This window comes from Apodemus sylvaticus, chromosome 1 (assembly GCF_947179515.1).
Source record: "Apodemus sylvaticus chromosome 1, mApoSyl1.1, whole genome shotgun sequence".
Lineage (NCBI taxonomy): Eukaryota > Metazoa > Chordata > Mammalia > Rodentia > Muridae > Apodemus > Apodemus sylvaticus.
This window is the reverse complement of record NC_067472.1, coordinates 100,546,138-100,559,378: the sequence shown is the minus strand read 5'-3', so window position 1 is coordinate 100,559,378 and position 13,241 is coordinate 100,546,138. Positions and strand designations below refer to the sequence as shown.

Genomic DNA, 13,241 nt, shown 5'->3' with positions numbered 1-13,241 from the left:
GGAATCAGCTCAGAGCAACGTCTGCATGGTGGTGGAAAGAGGGAGACAGTAAAGAGGGGCACAGAGGAGCGTTCAGGGCTTACAAAAGCTAAATAGCATTAAAATGGTGGCTTATAGAGCTGTCTACATTGTCAGTACTCACTATACACTTAAACATGTATATTTTGTTTTGTATAAATCACCTTTTCCCCTCTGTGTTTTTAGATTAGGATACAAAGTAATGGGTTTCATATGGTATTTTCATGCATATATATCTCTATACTTTGTTCTTAACTCCCTTCCCAATTCCCTTCTCATTCTCCTTGCCGCTTTCTGGTAAATTACTTCTTAAAGTAATTTAAAATTTTATGTATTTATGTGTGTATGTGCATGTACAGGCATACCACAGCATGTGTGTGGAAGTTAAAGAATAACTTTTAGGAACTAGATCTTTGTCTGTCTATCTGTCTTTCTGTCTTTCTGTCTGTCTGTCTGTCTTTTCCGAGGCAGCAGGGGTTTTCTTGCTGCAGTGTTGTGCTCAGTGCTCCAAGACAGCCTGCTTACAGCTTCCCAGCAGGGTTCCTCCCTCCTGCCTCGCAGCAGGTGTGCTGGGATTACAAATGCATCTGGCATTATTTTATTGAATTCTAGTTATCAGGTTTGCTAGCTAGCACTCGTACTTCCTGCACCCCATCCCCCTTTTGAGGCAAGTTCTCATGTAGCCCAGGTTGGGTCTGAAGCCACTATGTAGCCAAAGGTGGCCTTGAACTCTTGATCCTTCTGTGTCTACCTCCCAAGTGCTGGGATGAAAGTTATAAAGTTATATACCACTATGATTGGAACAAAGCATAGGTGTGACATGACTGCATTCTTTAATGGAGATGATTTGCACTTTCTAATTGTGATCTGACCCAGTTTCCAACCATCTCAACTTACAAAGATTAATATAGTATTCATTTCCTTCAGGCAATGAATAGGTAAGGGAGGAGAGAGAAGACATCACTTTATTTTAGGAATATATAGACAGAGAGTAACTTACTCAGAGGTTACCAATTGTCAAAACATCAGGTGCATAGAATTCCTTTAGAATTCTGAGTGCTGCCGGGCAGTGGTGGCACACGCCTTTAATCCCAGCACTTGGGAGGCAGAGGCAGGTGGATTTCTGAGTTTGAGGCCATCCTGGTTTACACAGTGAGTTCCAGGACAGCCAGGGCTACACAGAGAAACCCTGTGGGGGGGGGGAGGGGGAAACGCTGAGTGCTGGAAGTGGTTATGTGGCAGATGGGAGACACTTTAATATGGACTTGCACGTCCTTAGTGCTGGTCTGAATGTTTTTACAGACCCAGAGAAGAGCTGCCAGCCAGTGCTGGAGACTCTGCGGCAGGCAATGGAAGGCACCATCTATGCCCACAACACATTGGAATTACAGACTCTGCAGACTACAGTCAACTTCCTTGCCACTGCTACAGTGCCAGGCTACTCTGAGCGCCCACTCTGTCCGCGCCTCTACCGACTCTACACAGTGCTGGCCCTGAACAGCATGACCCAGGACACCCTGTTGAGCCGGCATGTACCTAGTATCCAAGCCTGGCTGGAGCGCTTCCCTTCTGTGGAGCGGGAGCACACTCTGGCAAGAGCCCTCATCAAGGCTTCAGTGCAGGCTTGGGAGGCTGTGTGCAACTGCTTCATGCCTTCACCCCTACGTCCACACTACCCCGCTTTTCCCCACATTCCGTGAGCCACATTCTGGGAAGCCTGCAACTGCTGCCTACCAGAATGGGCTCACGAGGCTTTGCAGAGTCTTTCCATCATCAGGAGCATCTGCGCCGGGTATCCGGCTTGCGTGGAACTCGCTTGACGATCATGATGTCTATGCGTGCCATTGTGCGTCTTTGGTTGCATGAGGCGCAAAGAACATTTTGTGACCGGCTGGACAGTGATAAGGAACGTTCCCATTGTGCTAAGCTGCTTCTAGAAGTAGCTCAGAATGTCTTCTGTGGTGGGCCAGGGTCTGAGTCCTTGGCCAAGGACAGTGAGGAAGAGGAGGTGGAGGAGGAGAAAGTGCCTGAAGTAGAATCTGAAGAAGAAATAGCCCAGTGGGAAACCTTAAGCAACAGTGACAGTGGATCAGAGGAAGAAGAGGATCCATTTGGCCTTCAGGCCACCACAGGCTCATTCCTCAGTGAGAGCAGTCTAGCATCATTCCCTGTAAAGTCAGTAAACAAGGAGAACCCAGAAAATGCAAGTCAGATGGCCGAGCAGGAGGAAGATACAAGGGAGTCTAGCAGTAAGCTCCAGTCAGAGACACCCAAGCGTGAGTGGAAGACAGCACCCCGGACGGACGTAAGTTCACCTTTGTTGCTCCCTGTGCTAATGTTCTATCCACAGGAGGGTCCCTCAGACCTGGTATTCAGTCTGGAGCTGACACTGGGATCTAACTTTGAGAGTCCCAACTTGTACCTGGAACGGCAGTGGGAAAACCTTGAAAAGCAGTTGGCTGCCTCAGCTGTTCGGCTGAAGATGAACTCCAACTTTACCCAGTGCCCCGTGATGGTCCAGCATGTGGCTCGACTGGTCCGCGTCCTGGCTAGGCCTCGGCAGCATGCTCTATTGCTCTCAGAGTTCCGGGGTACTGGGCGCAACACAGCCATCATCCTCGCTTCCAGCATTTTCCAGGCTCGCCTTTTTTATTTACCTGTTGAATCAGAAGAAGGTATTTTCCAGTGTCTCCGAGATGCCAGCTGGCATGCTGGTCTGTTAAACCAGCCAGTGGCTCTTCTGGTGCCTGATGAAGTGAACGTTGCTACGTTTTGCCGACTGATGGCCCTGGCAACCTCAGGCAGCTTCCCTGACCAGTACACAGAAGCAGATCTGGATAACATCGAAGAGCATCTCCCCAAGGAGAACCTGGTGATCAAATACATCATTAAAAAGGATGCTATACTGAATAGGTAAGGCCCACAACCCCTCTAAGTAAGTTCTTCTTTTACTCTTTCATGGCCAAAAAGACAAGAGAAAAAGCTACAGGCGGGCATGAGGGTTAAAGGGTCAGGTTGGAACAGGTGTCTGGATGTGTAAACACGTCTGGAGGATGATGACAGCTGTGTCCTCCCTGACTTCCAGGTTCTACCAGCAAGTGTGTAGCAACCTCCACATGTTCTTCCTGGTGGGAGACAACCAAGTCCAAAATCAGCTGCCCCCTACCCTTTTCCTGAGTCTCCTTCAATTGACCATTGCCAGTGTAGAACGCTATGAACCCTGGGATCAAGCTTCTCTGGTCAGGATTGCCCAGTCCCGCCTGCAGAATGATCAGAGTCTACCTCTTGATGATGGTGAGACACTTTTCATTAGTTCTGACCACTCATCCCAACTGACTAGTGAGAGCTCCTGCCCAGGGTGGTCTCTCTCTTCTTGTTCTGATATCTCACTCTTTTTCTCACTCTCCTTGCTTTCTGACTGATATTTTCTACTTTCCTTCCCAAACTGAGAGATCATTTTCCTTTCCCATTCCCATCCAATCCTACAAGGCCAGATCAAAACTATATCCTTTTCAGGCTCCTTGAAGTGCCCAGATTTCAAGATCTTAATTCCCAATGTGGCCAACATCATGGCTCGCATCCATGTTTCATCTGCCTATTACCATCAACACATGTGCCCCGCACTGCCACTTGTCACCCCCAAGACCTTCCAGGACTTCTTGGATATGTTCCTGCTGCAGCAGCAGCAGATGATCCTGCAGATGAGGATGAGGGCCAGTCGGTAAGTGACCCCACCCCTGAAGTTCACTTCCTTCTTCTCTTTTGAGTCCACTCAAGAGGTCTATTGTGTTTCTAGCATTCAAACTGCCTTGAAGACTCTGAGGCTGCTGGTTGAGAGGCACAGTACCCAAACCAACATGCTCACTGACTTGGAAAAGCAGCTAAAAGGCTCCTACAAAGTAAGAGGAAGAAGACTGAGATTTACACAGTTGTATCAAAGCAAGAGGACAAAAAGGGGCATGGGGAATTCTTGTTTCTTTTAGAGTCTTCTATTGCTTAGTGGATCTCTTTAATCCCTGCTGCCTCTCCTGTTAGAGCCCTGGGCCCACAGTTTCCCATGATACAGCTCAGACTAGATTGACTTTTGTAACATAGAAATCTCAAATGTCTGCCCCTGGATGCCTTTAGTGGGTATGCCCTCAAGATCCCTGGGTTTCTTATCCTCTTCAGTGGAGCTCATGACAGCCGTCTGCTTTCCCCCCTGTGTACTACTTTGTTTTGCATCTTTTTTTCAAAAAAAAAAAAGCACCAAATGTATAAGACTGTGCTGAACAATGAGAAAATGTGGATGAGTATGAGAGGGACATACACACTTTAGCAGAGAAACAGAATTGTATTTAAATGGTGTGCTAGACGTCAGTGTCCTGACTCTCTTTAGTTAGCCTCCCATCTCCTTCCCTCCACTGCTAATACTGCTCCACGTGCTCACCAGCTTCCCTGTTTTCACCTGACTGTTACCTGAAATACAGTTCCTTTCTGGCCTAAACATCAATCATTTTGCTTTTCTATGAACAGCTAATCACTTTCGAGTAAATAAACCTCTTATGTCTTGCTAAAAATACTGGGTGGGAGTTGTTATACCTTCACTAGCCAGATACTCCATTTGAGGTTATTTGCACAAAATAGTGGGGTTTGTTTTTTAATATAATGGCTTTTGAATGTAACACTTTGTTTTAGTTTCTGTTGCATAAGACTTTGAAAAAGGCTTAGGACTGGCTACCGAGAAGGGAACTAGTGTCCCATTCTGAATTAGGTAATCTTTTCAATTTTCTAGTAAGCTTTCAGGCCTTGCAGGTTGGCATACCTCTTCATACCAATGTGAGCAGTGTTGTTATATGTTATATGTTTTCCATTGTGTGCTATGTAAATTGTGGCACACGGAGTTCTCAAGATGCTAGTGTTCTCTTCCTATCCTAGTCATCCTATGATGGCAACATGAGTCAGATGAATTTTAAAATGGGTACTGGGTTAGGAGAAAGTTCAAAGTAAAAAGGAGTCTCCTTTCTCTTAAATCCTAAATTCTACTGTCTTCTCTTGGGTCTTACATATTCTAGAAATAATTAATATCATGAATAATTGATCTGATTGAGGAGGCCTCCTATTCCTTAATTCCTTATATTACACCACAATACAGCAAGTTCCAAATATAAATAAGAGACATTCATAATCTCTGGGGCCATTCTATTAGATCTCTTGGCCATTCACTCAATGGTCCTAATAATGCAGTGTTTCCTACCCCCAAAAATGGTACTACCATTCCTTTAATTATCTAAGCCAAGTCCCTAGAATCATTCTGCTCTCCTCCATTTTTCTTCTTTCTCATATTCAATTAGTTCATTTATTCATCAATATCACCAACAAAATCAATTGAACTCTATAACTTTTGCCCAGGTCCTCAACATTTATGTCTGTATTTGTGTTTATATCTGCATTGATGGGTAGATAAAAAGATATATACATTCTTTGCACAGGATGAAGCTCTCTCCATTCGGATTTACTGATGAGAAAACAGATCCAAAGAGGCTAAGGGACTTGTCTATGCAATTTCAGTTATTTATATTTTGACAGAGAAAGTCTAGAGTTCTCTAAGATATACTAAGACATTTTTTTCCAGAGTGGAGAGGTGAGGGAAGAAGGGAAGGAGGTAGCAAGGAGAAGGAGAGAAGAAGAGGTCTCAGTATGAGATGTATAGAATTAGGTGGATGTTTGAAAACATTCCTATAAAATGTAATACAATGTAATGCAACTTAATGAAAAATGAAGTACACCAAAGTTTTTCCCTGAGGTAAGGTTTGGACAGGGAGGTGGAGGGGAAGAGTGTCTGGTTGGTGCACCAGCCTGAATGAAGGCACAGAGACTAGAGAACACACAGCACACTGGAGGAAGCCAAAGATAGGAATGGCTGAAGACTATAGTGCTCAGGGAAAACAAAAAAAGCAAGGAACATGGAGAGATGAGAAACCACAAAGACAAGTGTTAAGACACAAAGGTCGTGCGATTCAGTTAAGAAATGGAGTTAGGCTGCAGCGTGGTGAACGGCTGGAAGCGAAATGAGAAGTGAAACCAAGGCACCAATTAGAAAAGGAGTGTCAGTGGACTCAGAATGGGAGTTGGGATAAGAAACATTCTGCAGGTATAATGGAAAGGTCTATAAAATGAGCTAGGGGTGTGGAAATAAAGGGGATGGAGCAAAGGGTAACAAGATTTCTTCTGTGACTAAGTGTATTCTGTCAAAGTTCTTTGGAAAAAGGACACAGCAGAGTAAGATAGCTCAGGAGACATGAACATAGAGTTGAAGGAGCTTATAAGAGGCTGAAGTAGATGGATATATAGTATAGTATATAGTATAGGACTGGGGAAGAAATATGGAGCGAGAGAGAGAGGGAGAGAGAGAGAGAGGGAGAGAGAGAGAGAGGGAGAGAGAGATTTAAGTTCTTAGAATAATGATACAATAAAGTAAAACACTACACAGTATGACCTGTCAAAACCATAAGATTAGAGGACATACAGAAATGTAGGATGAGAAGAAATGGGAGCCTGAAAACTTTTATTAAGGAAGTAGTTTAGGGGGTGGCAAAAGAAGATACAAAGAGATCCATGAAGAGAGATCCAGATGTGATGGAGGCCAGGGGAGGACTGTGCTCTTAGATAACTGATGCTAAAGAGATGGAAAGAGCAGGGATGTAGCAGAATAGTTATACAAGCTTTGGAGTTACTTTTTTGGCAACAAAACTGCAGGAAAAGCAATCCCCCCTTGGAGCTCTGCTGCCAGATGTGTAAGTTCCAGTCCCAGAGAGAAGCTCTATCTGCAGTCTACTGGGAGTTTGGCTTGGTCATTCCATCGTATTCATGGTGTGTCTGTGTGGGGTAGTCTCAGGTACCTGGGGAATGGAACTGCAAGATCTGGGCCTCTGTTCACAGAATGTTGGTATGTATCAAGGCCAACTCGAGCAATCCAAGATCCTGTACAAGCAGAAGATGGTAGAATGCCAACACCAGGAGAGCCTCATTGAGAATCTGGTCAGGCAGCATGATGCCCTAAAGGCTCAACAGGAGGCTTTCCTGGAGCAGGTAGGTTCTTCCTGCTACCTACCCTGCTGGGGAGAGGACAACAGCTCATAGGATACCCAGAGGACAGAATGGGGTGGCTAATAGTCAGGGTGGCCAACATGAGTGGGTGGCTTGGGAGTGGACCTTCATGAGGACACTTAAGAGAGGTGAGTTCTCTTGGAAACATCCTGAAGAATGGTCAGAACATCACAGGGTTTCTGCAGCATGCATCTGTTCTCATTTAGATGGGCAAGGCATTTATAGGTCCTTTGAGCCAGCTGCGAGTGGCTGACTTTGAGGAGATAAGGAGCTATCGAGCCCCACCAGAATCTGTAGTTAAGGTGACGGACGCATTGTGTGACCTGTTCCACCGAGAGACAGGCTGGTCCAATGCCAAGCAGCTGCTATGTACTGAAGACTTTTATCAGGTAGGGAAGATGAGGCACCATAAAGGGGGAGGGGGGCATAAGAGAGGATTGGGCAGGACTGGCCTATTGAGTCAGGGTCAAGAGCACCCAATATCTTCTCTCCCTTCACATGTGGCCTCCCAGGAGCTGGTATTCTTCCCCAAGGAGAAGCTGACAGACTCGGAGCTGGTCAAGTTGAGCCAAGCTCTGAGGGCTCCAGGTATGAGCGATGCAGCCTTGAGGTCAGTAAGCATCCCTGCAGCAAACCTGGCAGTCTGGCTCTGGGCAGTCCTGCGCTATGGGCTAGCACAACGCCGAGGATTGCCCACTGGTCTGCTGCTGCGGCAGGTAGATGCGACACTGGCGCGGGAGCAGGCCCGCCTTGGCCAGTTCCAGTTTCAGGCCCATGATCTGCTGGAGCAAACTCTGTCTTTGGCTAAAAAGCTAGAAGATGCCCAAGTCTGTCATAACCACGTAGTGGAGACCCTCAATCAGGCACAATGTGGGCACTTTCACAAATGGCCCATGAAGTCCGCACTGCTCACGCCCATGCACATGTGGACGACCCAGCTCCAGGTAACAAGCCCATATGTCTCTTTCCCAGTTCATTTTATATCCCTCTTCCCCATGCTTCCCCTCTGATGTTGTACCTGCTCCCCTCAGGTAACCTCTGTCTGCTCTTCCCCTTCCTCCCCCCCCCCCCCCCCCGCCTCACCCCTACTCATGCTTTGGTCATTTGTCCACATCAGAAGTTGCAAGAGCAAGCCAAGACTGTGTTTGGAGATGCCCTCCTGTGCTCCGCTGCCATCATCTATCTGGGTCCCTTCCCACCACAGCGGCGCCAGGAACTGCTGGAAAAGTGGCTGTCTCTGTGCCAGGGCTTTGAGCAAGCCCTGGACGCAGATGACGTGGCACAGGCACTGAGGCAGAAATCTGCTGGGGCACCAAAGAACCCTCTGCTGCCCACACGCACTCCCTTCAGGATTTTGACATTGCTGAGCTGTGGATCTGAACAGCACCAGTGGGATCGAGACCTGAAGCCCCAAGCAAAGTCAGCGCGCCTGCTAGGCCTGCTTCTGCGAAGCCACATCCACTTCAGCAGTTCCCGTTGGCCTCTGCTGATTGACCCCAGCAACCAAGCCGTTATCTGGTTGAACCCACTACCTCCAAAACAGAACAAGTCATTGGAACCATCTCCCAAAGAGAGCAAAGGTAGGCATGGATAATGGTATTATGCTTCTTGGGAGTCTGAGTCCCTAACACTCAGCTTCCTGTGGTTTGCCCTTCCAAGGTGGACATACTGACTTTGTGTGGCTAAACTATATTATTTTATCAGCCTAAACTATATTAATAAATGGTCTCATTTACTAGTTTTGTGTGGTTGTTTTTAGCTCATGTTAAAATAACCCTAAATCTACACAGCTGGCCAAGCTATGATCTTCTACTTCGCCAGCCTACTCAACACCATGGGAAATCTTGCTTATAACTAAAGCTTAAAATCTGTGGTAATATTTATTACCCAAATTTATGAAATATTGAGAATTTCTTGGAAGATATTTTCATTTGCCTGTACTTGTCCTCTGGGTCGAATCCAGAGGGGAAAGATTTGGTTAGGTTTGGATCAGGGACCTATCTGAATAGATATTGGCAGGAACTCCTAGGAGAAGGGAGGGAATCCATTTGTAAAGGAAGGAGTTGGGCAGTTGAACAGGTGAGAGGGAAATTATAGCCTTCTCTGGACCTAGGGTCTTTATAGAAATAGTGAACTTTAAGACCTTGGAATAAGATCACTCTGTTCCTTGTGTGAGTGAGCCCTCAGTCCCATGACTCTTTTAGGAGACAGAGTAGAGGACATGGATAAACAGATGGGGAGATTATAAGGAGACAGTTACAGAGCCACAACCTAAAGAATACCGAAAATCCCACTCACCAGGGGATGTAAGACACAGAGATAGATTTCCTTTTTAGAGCCTTTTGAAGGAAGAAACACTGCTTTCAGACTTCTGGTCTTCACAACTCTCCCTTCCCTCCAGGACAGGGTTTCTCTGTGTAGCCCTGGCTCTCCTGGAACTCACTCTGTAGACCAGACTGGCCTAAGAAATCTGCCTGCCTCTGCCTCCCAAATGCTTAAAGGTGTGTGCCACCACTGCCAGGCTTCACCACTCTTAAGAGAATATTAGTTTAAAACACTAAGTTTATCGAAAGTTCCTACGGTCATCCCAGAAATCAATCCATACATCATAGTTGCAGGATGTTCACCACCCAGGTACCATGTCAAAGTTACTACTGGAAATTTATGTCTCTTCTGTCAGGAAAGCAGTGTTGGGCAGAATTTTGTCCCTGTGATTTTTCTTTCAAGTGCTGGGATTGCATATGCAAGGAAAGCATTTTACCTCCAAGCTGCATCTGCATCCACAGCTTTAACCTTTGCCTTCTGGAATTTCTCCCATATGGAAAAGGTCAGATCAATTGATTAGTACCAAAGGTTTCTAATCAATGTACCTTAAGGAAAGCTATTAATCTGAATTATCTCAATGAGCTCAAGCTAATCAAATGAACCCTTCAGAGAGGAAAGGAGGAAAGAGTACAGAGATTAGAAGGCCAGGGACCTGCTGAGGAACTGTTGTTCACTTGAGATGGTCAGCTATGGGGAGGAAATAAACAAACACTGTGAGAATCCAGCAGAAGCCAGGCTTAGCGGTGCACACCTGTGCACTCAGCTACTCAAGAAGCCACAGCATGAGGATGGCTTGGGCAAGACAGTTCGACAGTTTGGGAAACAAAATGAGATCTTATCTTAAACAACAAATAATCACTACACCTGATGGAGGACCTCCAGTCCCAGATGAGACCATCATCTAAGCCCTGTTTGTGGTTGAGCAGAGATTCTAACATGCTATGCTGGGCCACTAGCCTTTAATACTTAGGGCTAAATTTGCAGTAATATTTTAGCAAGAGAAAATGAATGCAACAAACTGTAGGCCTGGCAGCCTCCACTTGTATGAGAGCCATGTAAGAAAGCAAACATTTATCTCTTCTTGAAGGAGAGAAGCATTGGGAATGGCTGTTCCCACACCACATGTGTGGTTCCAGCACCCCAGCCATGGCTTGTCTAGTGTGATAGTTTACAGTCCTCCAATTACAAGTCACTGCTTCAGGCACCAGTTTCCATATCAACGAGGACAATTTTCAGTTGTTAAAGCCAGAATAGCTTATGTTTTATAAAAATGACCGGGGTTGAGGGTACTGACTCCTCTAATCAACCTATAGGAAAGGCAGAAATGGATCTAATTTCAGAGATGACTACCTCTTCTTAGAGCTAGTCTAACTTCAAAGTAATAACGACAACCAGTGCTTACTGTTTTCCATGTGCTGATCCAAACTGTGTATATCATCACAGTAAATCTTCAGAAAAACTCGATGAGGTCATTACTAATATCAACTCCATTTTCAGAGGTGGAAACTGAGTCACTTGAGCAATTTTCCTAAACTGTCTTCCTCAGACCTCTACACATGAATCCTCCCTTGAGTAGTCAGGACTCCTCACAATCCCAGGCTCTCCTCTAAGAAAACACTCCTTTGTATCTTTCCATCCCAGTAAAGTACCCCGTGATAAACCAAGACAGTGAGGATGAAACAGAAGATGAACTGGAAGATGAGAACAATGAAGATGAAGATGAGGCCAATGAGCAAAGCCAAGAGCAGAAAGCAGAGGAGAACAAGAGTGAGGAAGAGAATGAGCAGGAGGAGCGAGAAACCCAGAGAGAGAAGGAGCCAGTGAACTCAAGCTCGGGATCGAGCTCAAGTCCACCCTCTGAGCCTCAGGCTCTGCCCTCCTGCCTCACTGTGCTCTCAGGCACAGACCCAGAGTTGGGTGCCCAGCTCCTGGAGGCAGCTGCCAATGGTGAGAGCTACAGCCGCCATTTTCTTCCCTGATGCCCCGGCCCCACAACACTTTCACGGCCCATTCTGACCACAGCTCTGACCCTGTACCTCTCTCTGTGTTAAAGACTCTTGATAGAGCTTACTTATAAACCAAGAGAAGCAGATGTTGTACAGGAACTGGATGGCATGGTGCTGATCTTGTAGATAGGTTGATTTTGCTTCCCTTCACAGGCTTGCCTGTGCTCTTGACCAATATGGAGCTGAGCCTAGGGTGCCAAGAACTTCAATGGCTGCTGTCAAAGAAGAATCTGATTCCACCCCATGTGCAGCCTGGCTTCTGTCTCTTTCTGAGCACTACCTTTCCCATCCATGCTTTGGACCGAGGTGAGACCAGAGTGTAAATTACTAGCATAGTTTTGTAGACATCTTAGGCCCCCAGAATCATCCCTAAGGAGCCTTTCATTCAACTAAGCCCAGAGAGAACTATGACAGCCAAATTCCCAGTCTACTCCACCCTTGACTCTGACATGGGTAAATTAGTATTTTCCATGTGACCCAAGTACTAGGTTATGAATTGCTGAAAGGGCTGAATGTTCTGGATCTGGGTCTAAACATGGAAATACTAGAAGAACAGATGCTGCATGAAATCTTGTGCAGAGAGCGCCCTGAGCTTGAAACCCGCTGGCAGGACCTCAAAATCAGAGCAGCGGATACCTATGAAGCTATGAAGGCTGATGAGGTGCATGGGGGCCCAGTTTGTGGGTGGGCTGACCACTGGAAAGGTTCAGGTATAGATGATGATAGAGATGATGTTTGGGGACCATCACAAAGGTGCAGGTCCATCTAACGAACTACCTCATTCAGGAACAGTTGCTGGTAACATTGCTACGTCAGAACCGAAAGCGTCAGAAACCATCCAAGTTTATGAGAGAAATGGTGAGGACTCAGGCAAAGATATGTCAACTGAATGCTCAAGTGGAAGAGCTGAATGAGCAGAAGCTGGAGGTGGTGGCACTGTGGGCACCGTACCGGCAGGTAGCTTATCATGGAATGGCTATGATAGAAGCTCTAAGTCCACTACAGAACCTGCTGCCATCTTTCTGTATGACGTCAGAGAATTGGTTGGCAGTCATCAGGCAGGCTATAGAAAGCATGAAGCCATATGACAGTAATCGTGGAGAAGATTTGCCCAGCCATCTGCTACGGTTGAAAATACACCTGGCCCGCCAGCTGCTGACCAACACTGTGGTTGCCCTAAGCTTGCTACAAACACCCTTGGTGGGTGCCTTCGGTGCTCTGGCCATGCTACAAGTGACAAAGAAGACACCAAAGCTAGAGAGATTGGCATTATGGCCTGGACTGTCAGCCTCTCCCAGCTCAGGCCACAGCACACAGATCCCTGGTGTGATTAGGCCAGCATGGCTAAGTTTAAAAGCCTGGGAAGAATGTGGAGCTTTGGAGCTGTTGCCCCCATTTGCTGGGCTGCGTGCATCCCTGGCAGGTCACTCTGATGTGTGGCAGGATTACCTGTCACTATCATCCACTGTGCTGGGCCCTGCACCTGGTCCTAATTCTGAGCCACTTAGCCTCTTCCAGAAGCTGATTCTGTGGCGGGTCCTGCGGCCAGACTGCCTGGCAGGTGCCCTAGCAGACCTCACCACCAGCCTACTAGGTCGGCCCCTAGATGAAAACCTGGGTGCTCCTACCATGATCTTTGAACATGTTCAGCCTACTCAGCCCATACTGATCTTGCTGCCACCGCCTGGCCACCCTACAGCCACCCTGCATCCTGTGACTGTTATCCGGAAACTGGCTGCCGATCACGAAAAGGTTTGAATCTAGTTATTTGGTCCAGCGTGTGTGGGCTTCTATGGGCTGTGA

General features: G+C 46.7%; 1 protein-coding gene across 1 annotated transcript in view; it reads left to right on the top strand.

The window, feature by feature from the left end:
* The window catches only part of Dnhd1 (dynein heavy chain domain 1), a 62,891-nt gene that overhangs the window by 46,103 nt on the left and 3,547 nt on the right, over positions 1-13,241 (top strand). The window contains 13 exon segments of the mRNA XM_052155431.1: positions 1,321-1,694; positions 1,697-2,931; positions 3,104-3,312; positions 3,535-3,739; positions 3,815-3,917; positions 6,940-7,089; positions 7,314-7,496; positions 7,620-8,051; positions 8,225-8,687; positions 11,074-11,379; positions 11,592-11,744; positions 11,921-12,099; positions 12,225-13,190. Of these exon segments, the coding sequence (XP_052011391.1) occupies positions 1,321-1,694; positions 1,697-2,931; positions 3,104-3,312; positions 3,535-3,739; positions 3,815-3,917; positions 6,940-7,089; positions 7,314-7,496; positions 7,620-8,051; positions 8,225-8,687; positions 11,074-11,379; positions 11,592-11,744; positions 11,921-12,099; positions 12,225-13,190 (4,958 nt within the window).